Source organism: Drosophila pseudoobscura, chromosome 2 (genome assembly GCF_009870125.1).
Source record: "Drosophila pseudoobscura strain MV-25-SWS-2005 chromosome 2, UCI_Dpse_MV25, whole genome shotgun sequence".
Lineage (NCBI taxonomy): Eukaryota > Metazoa > Arthropoda > Insecta > Diptera > Drosophilidae > Drosophila > Drosophila pseudoobscura.
In genome coordinates this window covers 12376956-12392056 of record NC_046679.1, presented here as the reverse complement: position 1 = coordinate 12392056, position 15101 = coordinate 12376956, and the positions used below count along the sequence as shown (strand labels likewise).

The window sequence follows — 15101 nt, the reverse complement described above, 5'->3', positions numbered from 1 at the left end:
TTAAACATTTGGCGACGACCAAGACCCAAACTTGTTTATACCACAGAGATATATGGATATATACATATATACTCGTATATATGGAATTGATTTATATATCTTTTCGTGCACATCAAATTTCAAATCGCTTTGTCTGTCGCGCGCTTTCAATTATGAAATATATTATGTACTATACAGTCGCGATCATTTCACTTTTCAGTATAAACGCCTGTTGTGATTTTCATACCTCAGAGAGAGTATAGAGGTATATTAGGTTTGTGTGAAAGTAGATGTGTGTATAGCCCAGAAGGAAGCGTTTCCGACCCACATTGCTTTATTTATCTATTCTCTGCCATGGCTAATTCCAGTTACTTTTTTTCGGCACTTAATACTAGCGATGGTTAAGCCCTAGCATGGTTAGTGGTCTTACGTTCGATTTATCCACCAGTATCCGTGGTAAAGCGCCCGCACTTCTATTAACAGCAAGAACAACACATCATATCGAAAGGTTTACTAGTTTCTACTACCGACTATATAAATGCCATCGTCCTCTTGAAAGTCAAGGTAAGATGCATAGTTCAAAACATCTGCGAAATGGCTTTTTATGGCCAGACCCAGTGCATTTTTATTTAGTTGAGAGGGCCGGCTGGTTGTGGCTCAGCATACTGAAGATGTCGCAATGCTTCAAACCATCGAAGTAGCGTCTCCGGCTCAGTGGCTCGTCCGGTGAAAACAAAACCTTCTTCGACTTCTTCGGGCTGCTGTGCGGGGCCATAAAGTGCTTCTTATGGGGATTTGGAATGCTCTGCACTTGCTGCAGGTTAGGCGTCCTATAGGGCTCGTCGCAGCTATTGATGCTGCTGCTGGCGGGGATCGTCAGCGGGTATTTCTTGGTCCAGAGTTGATCTCTCGAATGGCTGCTGAGCGACGAGGCAAGGCCTTTGGGGATAGCTGTTGCATTGCTGTTCGGACAGTTATCGGTTGCAGAGTTGCATTCCAACAAAACTGGCGCCTCCTCGTTTGAGTTGTTCCGCACTCGAGAGGACATGTAGCCGGACTCGTCCATCTCGGCTTCGGAGGGCGCCCCCAAGCTGGGGCTCTTCTTTTTCAACATTTTCCGACTGTATATTTGCTCTAATATGGTGTACTTATTCTTACGTTTTAGGCATTTGTTACTTGAGCTAGCGAAGAATTTATTTTTGTTTAAGCCTACCAATCGGAAGTATGTTCCGTCCATTTTAAAACACCATCGTTTCAGAGTTAATTTTAAAAATTATAAACAATATTTTCTTGTTTTACGTATAATTAATATTTGATTTAATCAAAAAATCAGTAAAGAGAAACAAAATTAAGAGCAGACGCAAAGAGAGTCAAGAGATTGAGCTTTGGGACTGTTGCTCCGCTCCCTATGCTCTTTAAAGAAAGCTTTTCCTACACTGTAAAAAACAACGCCTGAGTTGTCTCCATCTGATGTTCGTCATCCTTGTGGAGCGGTGCTTTGGAGCGTGCCATGCAGCAAAATTGAAGCGCGTAAAATGCATATTACGCCAACACGTCACGGCGGAAAGGTAACCGGAAACGCAAAGCTTTTGCCAGATGGAGAAATGGGCAACAACGTAATCGCTTTTCCACTCCAGGAGCTTTTCATTTCAGCAGCTAGAGAGCTAGAGCCAGGAGGAGGAAACAGGGAACAGAAAATGGGAAAAGGCAAAGGGAAAAAGAACTGGGGCAGTCCCAACGAAGCAACTTCCAAAAGGGAAGTATAAAATTGCTCTAGCAACACATGGCGCTTACCCGTACTGGGCGGGGGGTTGGCTCCGGATGCCACCTAGAGGGTGGTAGGGTCTATGGGGCTGCCAACTGACAACAAAAGCGCCGCACGTAATATAATAAAGAGATTTTCCATAGCATACAAAGCGGGGCTGCGTCGAGACAGTTGCATGTGTCCTGGTTATGTCCTGGCCCACGTCCTACTGGTTGCCATTGCCATGCCCTGGTCCTGGCCACGTCCGGGCCTAAGCCACGCATTGCACACTCATTATAATGGAAATGGAAATCGGTTCTAGCTGAACTACAAATACTATAATTGGCCTTGCATCTCTCGGCGCACTCCTATAATTGTGTATATGTACGCAGATCTGTATCAACGTGGGTTGCTCTTGTTGGGTGGTAATCAACAGTTTGTTGGCACGCGTTGCCGGCTTGCCCAGTGGGATGTTGCGCCACAGCTAGTGATTGTCCGAAGGAAAGGCATTTCTCAATTGGGGGATTCTATATGTGAAATTCTTGTCTCGGGATTTACACATAAAATTTACAATTCCACAAGAATTCGGCAATTGAAATAATGTTTAGATTGTATTGGTGCACATATGTGTATATCATTTATGAGTTATGAGCTAAATACTGGCTAACATTAATTTCAACATCAAAATCGAGACAGCTATCCCATGGAACATGGTCTTTACAGTATCAGGTCCTGTGATACCCGATTGAATCACAAAATATTCGGTATCTAAGGTCCAAAGCTTCTAATTGATTAGAGTAATCAGTAATCAATGGGTCTTTTTATTACTTGGAGTACAATAAAGTGTATCCTTCCGTTGTCTTTTCTTCTCCAAAGTCCTTCTTAAACATTCGGTTCTTTCGTTTAAGCAAATTGCTTGCGACTGCCCGTTCAGGTCTGTTCGGGGCTCCTTCCACTCAACCGAAAGCATTTGAAATTGGAAATAAATCAAAGACAGCACAGCAGCGGCAACATATTTTGCCTGTTGGATTCCCCATGCCCCCACAGGCCAGCCCTCTCCCCAGGAGAAAGAACATCCCAAAACTGGAACAAAGCACAAACTCAGCAAGTTTTCGCTGCTCGCACATTAAAGTTACATTTATTTGTAGAAAATAGAACCTCGTAAAGTCGGGTAGCCAGTTTCAAAAGGCTTTGGCTTTGGCTTTGGCTTCGGTGGCAGTTGCTGTTGCAATTGCAGACCCATAAAAAGTCTCTCCTAAGTGGCCCGAGTCTGGGCTGCTGCCTAATGCGGCAATTGTTAAACCAAATGCAAATAGACGTTGCAGTGGCAGTCTCCGAAGACGACGGGCCGCGTGCCAGGCATAAATCACTCCAACGGCTGCTGCTCCTCCCTCTCCATTTCCATCTCCATCTCCGTCTCCGTGTCCATGTCCTCCGCCTGGTTCGTTTCCGTTTCCGGTGCTGTCTCTAGCCTCAGCTCTGGCTCCTGCTCCAGCTTCACCGCGTACGCCTCCCTGTCGACTGTTAGTTTGGTAACGCTCTCGAGTGTTTTTATGGTTTGCATATACAATTTCTTGGCCAGCTCCTTGTCCTGGCCAGGCTCCGAACTTGCCGCAATTTCGCAGTCACTGAGACAAAAAAGACGAAAAGATGTAACAAAAAAATGGCTAACAAAGTGCCACTAATGCGGCAAAGGCAACAGCAACAGCAAAAGCAACGACAGTGGCCATGGCAACTCACTTGAAGTACTCGCCGGTGACTAGCTTCAGCTGGGGATCCGTGGCCAGGCGGATGGCGCACTGGGCGCCCTCGTACGGGTTCTTCATGAAGATCCACATCCACGGGAAGGTGACCACTCTCACACAAATGGACGACATCAGAGGCGAGCTGTGCCCAAAACAGAAATCAAAAGTTAGCCAATTTAGTTTCCATTCCAATTAAAAAAAAGATAGAATATGGCAGGTATTACAGAGTGAAGTCTTGCTCACACACATCTTGTTTGCTTCTGTTCCTCGAGTACCCAGCATAAAAAGGACCAACCAGACACGTGCCACAAAATATGTGCAGACAACGACAAGGAGAGGACTTGTTTATTACATGTCGAAATTTGCCAGCTCATCGGAAAAGTTGAAAAACAGCTAAAGGAAGAAAAGTGTCACTCTAATTTCCTTACTCTCGTTTACCCCATAAACTTGAGGACGAAGTACATAATTCACAACAATCCCCCGTATCTTTGCTTCCCTGTGCATATGTTTTTATGGCTTGATAAATAATAGAATTATGCTTTGCTTAAAGCCCCTGCCTTCAATAGGAAAGACTGGATTCAATTAGTTATGGAATCAAAGTCATGAAATTCGAAGGGAGATTACCAAACAAAAAATCACCTCCGCATAGGGAATATCTTCCAACCATTAAATTAAATCAAATCTGTTAAGCTATATTTGGTGAGAATTTAAAAAGATGCATAAAATTATATTTATATATTTCCCTTGCAGTTGGAAAACCAGATAGAAGGTACGAGGTCTAAGGTATGTATGTTCTCGTCCTTACAGCATGGTTCAATAAGTCACCGAGCTCAAAAGTCACAACACACCCATCTGGTAAAAGGCTTTGTAATACTTCCCAAAAAATCTCGTCAGCCGCTCATCATGTATATTTTTTGGCTATGAACATTTTTTGTGAGTTTTTAAATTAAATTACATTGTTTCCTTGAGTTTTTGGCATGGACTGGCTTTACAGTACCCATCGCGCCATCGCTCCAAATGATCGCGTAAAATTTTGAAGACGGATCCTGTGGATATCTTTATAATCTAGCACAGGACTGTACTCTCAAAGACTCTCTGAACTCTATAATTCTTTACTATAAACATATACATATATTATTAATATATTATTGATAAGCGCTGTCGATTTCCAGAGTCTCGGGCCGAGTGATAGCCCATAGTCTTCCTGCTAACAGCTGGAGGCTCCGCCCAGGAACCATTTCTCCAGCAGGTAAGATATTTTTGTCTCGTGCAGTGGACAAAACCACTGTCGCACAGTGTAATTTATATACTTCAATGTTTTATTTGTATATGTCCCTAATAATGAAAATGATATGAATATTCCATTGAATACTTAAAGATAATAAGACCTTAAACGATTAGGGACGGTACACCCATTATAAGGGTAGCCTCATGAAACGCACTGCTTTATTCCGGTGCGAGTAACATAGTGTACAGTATGTGAAACAGCTACTTAAAGCCTTTTGTTTATTCCCTGAAAATGTAGTAGCCATGTCAGACTTGAGCCAATTTGTTTTCGGCATTGTTTTAATGACAATTTCAAGTGCGGCGATAACATTCAGTCGCAGGAGCAGAATGCCGGTTCCGACTCGCATTTCAGCATTTCAGCCATTCGCAGCGTTGATCTCCAGCCTTAGCCAACTGCGAACCGGGCCAATTTCAACGGCTGAGTCCAACGAGTTGTGTAAAATGGTTGGCTGCTCTCAATCCCCCATTCTCACTGCCTGTTTTCCCTCCTGCCAACTGTTACTCCTGGCCGGGTGCCTGTTCCCGTTCCTGCTACTGATGCCGCCTTTTCACGAAGGATTACGAACTTGCGCGCAATTTGCTTAGTTGTCGTTGTTAATGTTTTTCCTTTGGTTGCTGCTTACTCCATTTGCTTTTGTTCTTGTTAGCGGCCAACGAACGGGAAACGGTGCAAGTTCACCGACACTTGAGCATCGTAAAACGATAAATAAATAATTAATGCGCTTAACTTTTCCATTTACGCTTTTTCCGTGACTTGAGCATTAACTGCTTTTCATTTCCATTCATTTCATAGTACACACAGATACGCCGCCGCCGTCACCCACAAAGATCCACACCTACACACGTATAAGTGTAAGTGTGTGCCTGCCACTATCTGTCGGACCCTGTGCCCCGTTCTAGTCCCGCGCGTGTCCCACCGTTCGGTCTGGCTGGGTCTCCTTGCCTTGGGTCGAGGCTGGTGTTGATTCCATTCATCGTTTTACGCCAACGTTTTCATAGATGCGAATATCTGCCTCCACACCCAACCACTGCCCCCCCTTTCACTCTTCTCTGTTCCTGGCCGCACACCACCTGGCACCCAGCACCCACGTTGCCTGCAGTTTTAAAGTGCATAGAAAGCTGCAGGGGCTGCAGATGGTCTGTGGGAAAAAAGAGGAAAAACAAATGGTTGTGGCTGGCTTGGGGTTAGACTTGGGGCATACTCTACGCGTACATAGATCCGTTGATTAATGCTTGTTTACGTATGGAGAATAAATTGAGGTGTTCTCTACAGATTTAACACCAAAATATGGTATATGTGCGGTACATATATGGTGGGAATAGCAACTCGAAGGTGGTATATCCTATGCTGATCACACTTGCAAGTTTCTAAATATAAGTAAATAAAGATACTTTTAAAACGTTTAAGCCTAAGAAAAGATGGGTAAAAATGTTTTTAAATAATGGGTGAAAATGGTGCTTTTATATATCTGAATATGTATGTATATGAGAGACGAATCTATAGCTGAAAATTCAGTCGAATTAAGTATATAGCCTTCTTAAATTATTCTCTATATTCTGTGTCCTTTGGGCATGTCCTTCAACTAGCCTGATATGCCTCTCATGGCCAAGAGGAAAATACAGCCTGACTCGCTAAGCTGTGGCTGTAGCCGGGCAAAGTTCATTTTAAAGCACCGACCTGCACCTGCCTTTAATAGGGTAAATCTTTCACCTCTATGTGTGTGCTTTGTATGTGTGCTGGTCGGGAAATGAAAAACAGCACAGCTAAAGGGCTTTGAGCAGTAAAAGAAAACGGGGTTATCGGTGTATTTTCCTTTAAATCCGCAATAGATGGGCCACGAGCGGAAATTGAATCTGCCTGGGACCAAAAATTAATTGCGTATACGCTCCGTTGTACCTTAATTGTTTTATTAGCCTGCATACTGAGTGGAATGGGAATGCAATAGTTGTGGGGATTATTTATCAGTTGGATTGAAATGAGTGTGAAAACTTTAAGTGGTTATTTTTTTTTGCATTTTTAAATTTACACCAGTATCAGTCCAATCATCATTTACGACAATGACTGGCAGATGCACATGACGAACCATAAGCCACAATCAAAAGGAATAGCTCAATAAAGCAGGATTGATTTCCCACAGAGTGACCTTTGGCGCTCATGGGGCAGGCATCATAAAAGCGAAGCCTGTTGATAAGCGTATGAACCCCAGTCTCAATGGCCTTATAAAAGCCCAGCAGGTATCAGCTTTTCAATCAATGGCAACTGCACAAACTATCAATGGGTGTCGGCAAGGGATCCGGAGAGGAATGGCACTGCATAGATGCGACTGACAGTTGCTTCAGCAGTTGCCAAGACCCGGATACGGGGCAACGAGAGTCGCAGTTATCTCTGGCATATGCAGGAAGGGCAGAGGATGGGGCGGACACGTACTGGGAATCGCCGTGATGATGCTGCGGGAAGCACCAGAAGCAACAAAAGTTCAATTTGGCGCTACAAAGTCTGTACAAAGAAAACAAAATCTACTTGCAAAGGCAAAACATGTAACAGAAAACGTGGAAAACGAGAGCCAGTACCGTGGATGGGAAGGCGAGGGCGAGGGCGGGTGCGGAGGCGGAGGCCAGTGGCATCCGATGGACAGGAAGCGAATGCATGTAAGCTGCATACAATACATGTGCATTGAGGAGTGGAGTCCAATGCATTCGTGCCGGGCCTTATGGCCCACTCACACATACCCATGCATCCACTTGAAGTTGCTTCCGCTGTTCATTTGCCGTTTTATTGCCTCTCCTCTGCCCGCAGTCAAGTCCGGGCCAAGTCCGGGGCCAAGTCCGGGGTGGGCTCTCGGCCACTAGAGGTGAGCATGTAGTGGCTCCTTTCGTTTCATTTGCATGGGCCTAGTTTCCGTTTGTTTTTACAGCCAAGTTACAGCCCAATAAAATCGAGAAAATTTAAGGGGGAATATTAAAAACGTACAACTACAGGTCGTAATAGAGATCATAACATATTTTGATGTTGCAAGTTTCACAAACGAAATGAGTATCAGAATCACTTTTACTAAGATGATATGTCCTTAAAAGCCACTCTTCTATGGTGTGATTGATTCCTAGTGAACATAAATGAGGCCAATCACGAGCCTGGTTTCACGAACGCTGCTCATCTCTTTGACATTTGCTTCGTGGCCATTCCGTGGTTCTTGGCGCAGCGCCTAGGTCACGTGCCACCGACACGGCCAGGACCTATTGCCGCCTGCCGTGGCTCCTGGCTCCATCTCGACGTCCACCCTCACATGCCAGTCCGCCTACCTGTCAAGGTGCTGCGTTTTATGTCCAAATGATTTGTACCTTCGGCAAGGCATTTGATTTCTTTCTTTGTTTCGCCTCTGCTCCACGCCGTCCCTCTTTCTGTGGCCCACTGGGAGGGCGCTTTTTCCTGCCGTACGAGTGCTCGTATTGTTATGGCATTTTGCAAATTGTAATGACGCATGTTAACAATGTTTCTGCTCCGGCAAGGAGCTGGAAATGGAGCTGTATATGGAGTTGTAGCTGGCACTGGCACTTCCATCCGGTAGTTATACATATACATACGAGTATGAAGACATTTCAATTTGTGTCTATGATGGATTATGCTTTTCTGGCTTGTGACAGCTATACTTTTGCCCAATTTCGGTACCCAAATTGTATCCAAATCTTTCTCTCTTTTTCTCTCTGTCTCTCTTTCTTATTTTACATCGTTTATTGCCATTGAATTGTGTAATTTGCTGTACGTGCTGGTCCTGTTAACATCTGCACTTTTATGCGTCTGTAGCTATGTCTGCCACACACTTGAGCACCTGCTCCATTGTGCAGGAGTGGTGCTTCCATTCCACTATTGTCCCTTGCTCGGGGCATTGTTGTGGGGCATTCCCAATCCGCATTTACATGTGTATGCCGCCACTGCTTACACAGATTTTTCTGTATGTACTTGTGGGTGGGCATAGTACACTCGAATAGAAACTTAAAGATACCATTGTATCAGCAAAATCTCACCCAAGCAATTACCCAACGCATAACTAATGAAGGGAAATGAGACTGTGTCAGCCCCATCTAGGTGATGGCCGAAATATTCGGAGGACAGGACATGCCTCCTCTATCCTTCCAGCCTTCCATGATTCACAACTTTACCTTGGATTAATTGACTAAAGCACTGTTTGGCTGTAAAATTGTTCAAGCGCATTAAGGTAGTTGGTAAACTTCTTCACATTGTCAATTAATTTAATCCAATCATAAGTTGATAATACCCTAAATTACAGCCACTTCAAAAAGTACTCAAAATATGTGTACACACGCTTGAATGTGGGAGAATCCAAAAGAGGATTTAGGAGACTTCATCTTTTGTCAGGACAGATAGCCTTCTCTGAGCAGAAAGTTCGAGTTAAAAAAGTTGGGTATGTGCCATTAGAGGAACTATTTTCTCTTAAAACGCACGTATATAACTCGGTGTAATATCCATAGAAGTATGGACAATTTTCCCACACTTGAAATACCTAAAGCTCGTGACTTTTTGATTCCTCATTAATTTTCCCCAACATTTTCATTAAAATCTATTTCAGATTCGCAAGAAACAAACAAGCAGTCATTCATTTTGATATTTAGATAAATGATAGAAAAATATTTATATTCACAAGTGAGTAAGCATTCATACAAATTCATGACTGAATCACCCACGCTGGACATTCGAATAGATTTATTTTCTTGGAAATAATTTCGCAGGCCAGGGCGAACCACCTCCTCGAGGAAATTCTAATTTATAACTGACAAAAAAAAATCGAAAAGAAGGAAAAGAAGCAAAACTTTTGTGTTGGTCGAGAGCATCAATAAATTTCGCATTAATTCCGGGCCATCATTAGAAGATTGAGCCACCGCCAGGAGTCGGTGCTCTGTTCTCCATTCTCGGACTGTGTCACACCAACTTGATGCCGGCGAAGGCAACAAAAGCGGCAACTGTCACCAGGGTGTGCCCGGGTCATAACTCAAAAGAAGAGACCGGGCCGGCGACCAAGTTGAACTTCTGCTCTGACCCAGAGATGGACCCAAGCAGGCAGGCAACATGAGCACGCGCCTGTGTTTGACCCGTGGCCATTTCAATTGCGGCCTAACCCGCGTCTCTCCGACTTGGCCGTTTTAATTACCGCATTTCACTCTTGTTGCACAGCATCCTCACTCCCTGTGTCTCTTTGTGTGCACTGAAGAAAATCATTTCAAATCTTGCTATATATTTTCTGGGCTTTTCAAAGAAATGTATATGCAAATCACACTATGCCATAAGATGGAATCAAAATAGTCTTCTCAAAGCTAAAAGCTGCAACCAGGACACTAGGACTATATCACTTGACCATCTATAGGTTTTAGAGTATAAACATTTATCTTTTGGAGGACTGGTTCTATCAGAGAAGTGATTTTCTTTAGTGGCGCACATTCAGTGATTATTTTTCTAAAGATTTTTTATTCTCGATTTCGTTTGTTTGAACGTTTTCCCTCAGTGTGCGAGTGCCACTCGATGGCAGCTCATCTGCATTTGATGATGAGATGAGGGCGTGGCCGGGCGTAAGTTCATTGCAGATGTTGTCGTTGGCCCCCACTCCGCCGCTCCAGTCGGTTCCTTTTACTGATTGCTGCTCTTGCTTTTGCTGCTGTTGCTGTTGATGTTCCTGATGTTGCTGATGTTTGCTGGCATTTTGTCCTTCCGCAATTTGCAACTGTTTGTCGTGTTTGCACGTCCTTTTCTGTGTATTGTGCAAATGTCCCTCTTTGCTTTCTTTTTCCACCAGCATAAGCCACCCCCCTTCACTACTTACCCACACCCACTGCTGAATGGAAACCCCAGTCCCAAATATTTTGGATGCCTTGAAAATGGATTTAGAACCAAAAATTTAGATATCTCATTTGGAATGTGTTAGGCTAAGTGCTGGCCACTAATGGGAATGGCAATGAAAATCGATGCCAGCCAGAAGTGACCATGAGCCAGGGTGTGAATCCTTTCCCATTGTGAAATCATTCCCTTTGTGTGCTTAATGTGGAAACATACTCGGAATATAGTATATTCCTTGCAAGTCCATGCTCTGCATAAATGAATGCATTATAATTCAAGGCGTAAAGGAGCTCTCCCAGTTAGACAGATCCTAGCTTATGTAAGAAAATGTTCCTCAGGACAAGGAGAATACCGAATATCTGAACGAGTTCTAGCTGAATGCAATTACAAGACCTTCAGCAGATTATAAATATTCATTTAAGAGTAGTGTGCCTTTTTCTATATTTTTTTTGGAGGGTATATTTTAACCAATCCCTTGAGCTACATGGAATTCTAGATACACTTCTCCCGCAAAGTACAATCCAATTTGACAGCCAGACGGAGGCTGGCTCCGTCTATTTGTTTGGCCAACTCATTTGGGATCTTAAATGAATTCGCCCTTCGGCTGCAAATTTTACCTTGATGCGGCTGCCAAAAACGCGGCTACCTCTGCACGGCTGCCTCCCAAATCGCGCCACGCCCAAATGACTTGGCAACTTTTTGATTGCATCAAACTGAGCCGCCCACTCGACCCGACCCCCACGGAGATGGTGGGGCTGGTGGGCGTTGGGAGACGGGAAAAGTGTGGTTGAGCTCGGAACATAGTTCGCTTTTGCTTAATGAAAGTGCAAAACTTTCGCGCGGCCACGGAATGAGCTTAAAATTTAGTTAAAGTTTCAGTTGCAGTTGCATTTTGCACTTAGCTTTGGTTTCGTTTGAATTTTAATTTGGGTTTTGGGTACTGTTTGGGTGCTGTTTGGGCACTGTTGGGTTTTTCGGTGGCGGGTTTGGATGACTTACTTGCGAAAGTGGCGCGTGCCGCGCACGAGTCCGGGCGTGCAGCAGTTGACCGTGACCGAGGTATCTGTGGGGAAACGAGTGGATTTTTGTTTCAGAAATCATGAAAACATGAATGCGTGGCCCTATCGAAATGAATGCATCAATAATTCACACTGCAAACTAGGCAAATTTCAGCAGTGCACGGCGAGAAACCTCACAAAAGGCAAAATTACACTTTAATGAAGCATTCAAAATCTTGTTACCTTCTGGACGTTTATCGGGTATTTTAAAAAGTTATGAATTTCCATTCTTGTGAAAGGTGGCCGCGCCGACTTATCGAAATTAAATCATTAATAATGCACGAGTACGAGTACAGTGCAAGCAATACCATTTTCAGTGCTGCACAGAGACAAAATGATGTGGGCGAAACCTTTAAAACACTCAATATATAGCGGCTGATTGATACGAATTACTGTTGGATGTGACAATACATCTAATAACTAAATAAGGAATAATCTCATACAAAGGTACCACATATTTACTTGCTATGAACACCCTGTATTATGAAGACCTTTACAATAAAATGAATAATCTGTTCTGTTCTGTTGCAACCTTCTTATAATCTTATGCATATCATCATCCAACGTCCAAGCTAATTGTCTTCAAATCCACCTTAAAATTTCCATTTTGTTAGTTTGAAGATACAAATTTTACTCTTTCCAAATGGCAACCCTTAAAATACCAATTGATCTTTAGAAAATGTGAGAGTGATCTTTCCATATTCAATCTAAATGGATTTTCGTCAAAGAAAACTTGTCACTACTTAAAATACATAATCTATTTTGTTGCCAATTTCAAAACACCCTTTTGTCCCCGTTTCTCTCAGTGTAGGGCCTGTTCTTTTGTACCTTTGGGTTTTATCAGCACTTACCTTTGAGCTCCCTGGCCAGCCAGCGCGTGGCCAGCAGAACGGCCAGCTTCGAGTGGGCGAAGGCATCTCGGGCATGGAACTTCACCGCCCAGGTGCCCACATTGAGGGGATCGTCGAAATCGATTTTGGCCGACTGGTGGGCGTGGGCCGACACGAACACGATGCGTCCCTGCTCCGACCGCTTGAGGTGGGGCAACAGCAGCTGCGTCAGCAAAAACGGAGCCAGATAATTTACCTGGCTGTGCTGCTCGAAGCCGTCCGGAGTGGCCAACTGGGTGTTGGCGAAGACCAGGCCGGCGTTGTTGACCAGCACATCGACGCGGTCGAACTCGGCCATCAGTTGGCCTGCGAAGTGGTGGACACTCCTGAACGAGTTGAGGTCCAGGTAGCGGGCCTCCACAAAGTAGCGGTCCGCCGGATTCGTGTCGTCGTCCGGATAGCAGGGGGTGCGGCAGCCGAGCTCCCGCTTGATGACGGCGGCGGCCCGCTCGGCGGCCTTCATGTTGCGGCAGGCGAGGATTATGCGACCCCCCCGGCCGGCCAGGGCCTGGGCTATCTCGTAACCGATGCCGCTGTTCCCTCCAGTGACGACGACAATTTGCTCCTTGATTTGATTATCGTTGGGACATCGTTGGCCGCTCATTATGGTCCTGCAATGCGGGTCATGCAACAGACAAAGTCGTCAAGGGGCGTGGTGTTAGTGGGTGTGGTTTTGGTTTATGAGCCTGGAATGACGTGCCACCGCTTGGTTGCGGCCTGCATTCTTGTCGCTTGTGTGGCATCAACAGCAGTGCACGAGGGCGTGGCAAGGGGCGTATGGGAAACTTGGGTTATTGATAGGCGTTAATAGAATCAGTTTACTCATTTCCATAATGCCTGCGGACAATTAAGGACGTACTCATTCGAATATAACCCCGGTTTCTGGCCTTGTTCGTAGACAATAAATGTTAATTTATTTGATTAATTGCCTCAGGGAACACACTTGGATTAGTCTAATTGAAACTAAATATTTAAGGTACTCCTTTAACCAACTATTAACGCCAAAATCCTACACGATGATGCTCTGAATGTGCTCTTATTAGGCTAAAGAGTGTGTCGAATAGTGCATCCAATTTAAATGTAAACGTTCTAATTAAAAATAGTCTCGTTAGGCCTTCATTAGACTTAATTATTTTTTGGCGAGTGTAAAACAATTTTCAAAAATTAATATCTGCATATATGTATTCCTGTCTCTACTGGGAGTATAAATACAATAGTTCTGGTGTTGTTTACTGAACTTCTGCTACTAATGACTATCTAATTACTAAGGAAAATAACAGATACACTCCGAATATTCATATATTTACTCTAAAGCCCCTGCAGAAGAAGGGCTATAACCACTAATTGAAATAACATCCCAGAAACCCCCCAAGATTTCCCATCCCTCGATCGAGGCTAGTCAAATGTTTTCAGTTTTTTTGTACTTTTCAGATAGTTTGGTCCTCTTTATAATTTTTGCCATGCTCCATTCGTTCCACTTCATTTGTCTGAGACTTATTTTGGCACTTAGCTGTAAGTTCTGGCCCCCAGCCCATCTCGCATTTCGGAATTCATTTGGCATTTCATTTACTTTGAGGCAAAGTTGCACAAATCCACTTTGTAAATATTTTGCAGGGCCAGCCAGTGGCTGGGGTGACGGAGGAGGAAGAATAGCCGCAGTGGCCACTTGCCACCGACCCGCATCCACGCCTCCATCCGTCTTTGGCTTACGCTAACACCTGCAGTGGAGGAGCAAGAGATATATAGGGGTCACAAAAACCGCGAGCAGAGGGAACAAAAAAGAAATGAAAATAATCTTTAGATATTACATATTATCCGACCCTTCTTCGCTTTCTCCATCTCCATCTGGCTCTCTCTCCCCATCACCCTCTATCTCTTTATGGAATCCACTTAAAAAGTTTACCGCGAGTGGCGGGAGTTTTTACTGGGGCTGCTGCGACATTTATTTACGTGTGTCCAAGGGTAAAGTTTTTATTCCGCGTCAGGAGGGGTCTTGGGCTCTGGTCGGGGGTCTGGGGTCTGGGGTGTGGGCAAACAGTTTCCGTTGACCCATCGCACTCACCGCACTGTAATCACGAGGCCCACCGCTAGGGCCGCTATCGTGGGCCACCACGTGGAGAAGGGATCCGCCTCTTCGAACATGGTCAGCAGTCGCTCCATCCTGGCTGTGTTCTCCGCCGCCTCCTCTTCTTATGCACTTATGAATGCTCCCGTTCGGCTCTTACTCTTTCTGTTGCTGCGGCCCTTTCTTTTCCTGTCACCGCTTTTCTTTCTCTTCCTGTTACTGCCGCTCTTTATTGATGAATGAATCTGGGACTCAACTGTCGTCTGCACTGCACAAATGTTGAACGCGAACTGAACCGGAATTGTAGCTATAAATATAAATTCTCATTGCGTGGTCTCTCACTGTCCCACCGTCCACTCCATAGACCCCTAGTATGTGTGGGTACCCGCACCCACACTTGAGCTGCCGTTGCACGATACTTCTTTCTGTCGGAAGCAGTTGCCATTCACACTATTCACAATGGATTCAATGCGTCCCTTAGGTTTTTG

The 15101-nt window shown here is 44.5% G+C and overlaps 2 protein-coding genes across 2 annotated transcripts; both read right to left on the bottom strand.

Moving 5' to 3' along the window:
* Positions 1–604: 604 nt before the first annotated feature.
* LOC117183404 (uncharacterized) lies at positions 605–1093 on the bottom strand. The gene has a single exon (XM_033377274.1). The coding sequence runs from the start codon at positions 1091–1093 to the stop codon at positions 605–607; it is 489 nt and encodes a 162-aa protein (XP_033233165.1).
* A 1739-nt stretch (positions 1094–2832) lies between these two features.
* On the bottom strand, positions 2833–14898 carry naz (nazgul). Its single transcript, XM_001358515.5, has 5 exons — positions 14611–14898; positions 12510–13159; positions 11600–11663; positions 3464–3610; positions 2833–3351 (listed from the first exon to the last, which is right to left on the bottom strand). Exons 1-5 carry the CDS (start codon positions 14706–14708, stop codon positions 3090–3092), a joined length of 1221 nt encoding a protein of 406 aa, XP_001358552.3. The 5' UTR covers positions 14709–14898; the 3' UTR covers positions 2833–3089.
* Between the last annotated feature and the right edge of the window lie 203 nt (positions 14899–15101).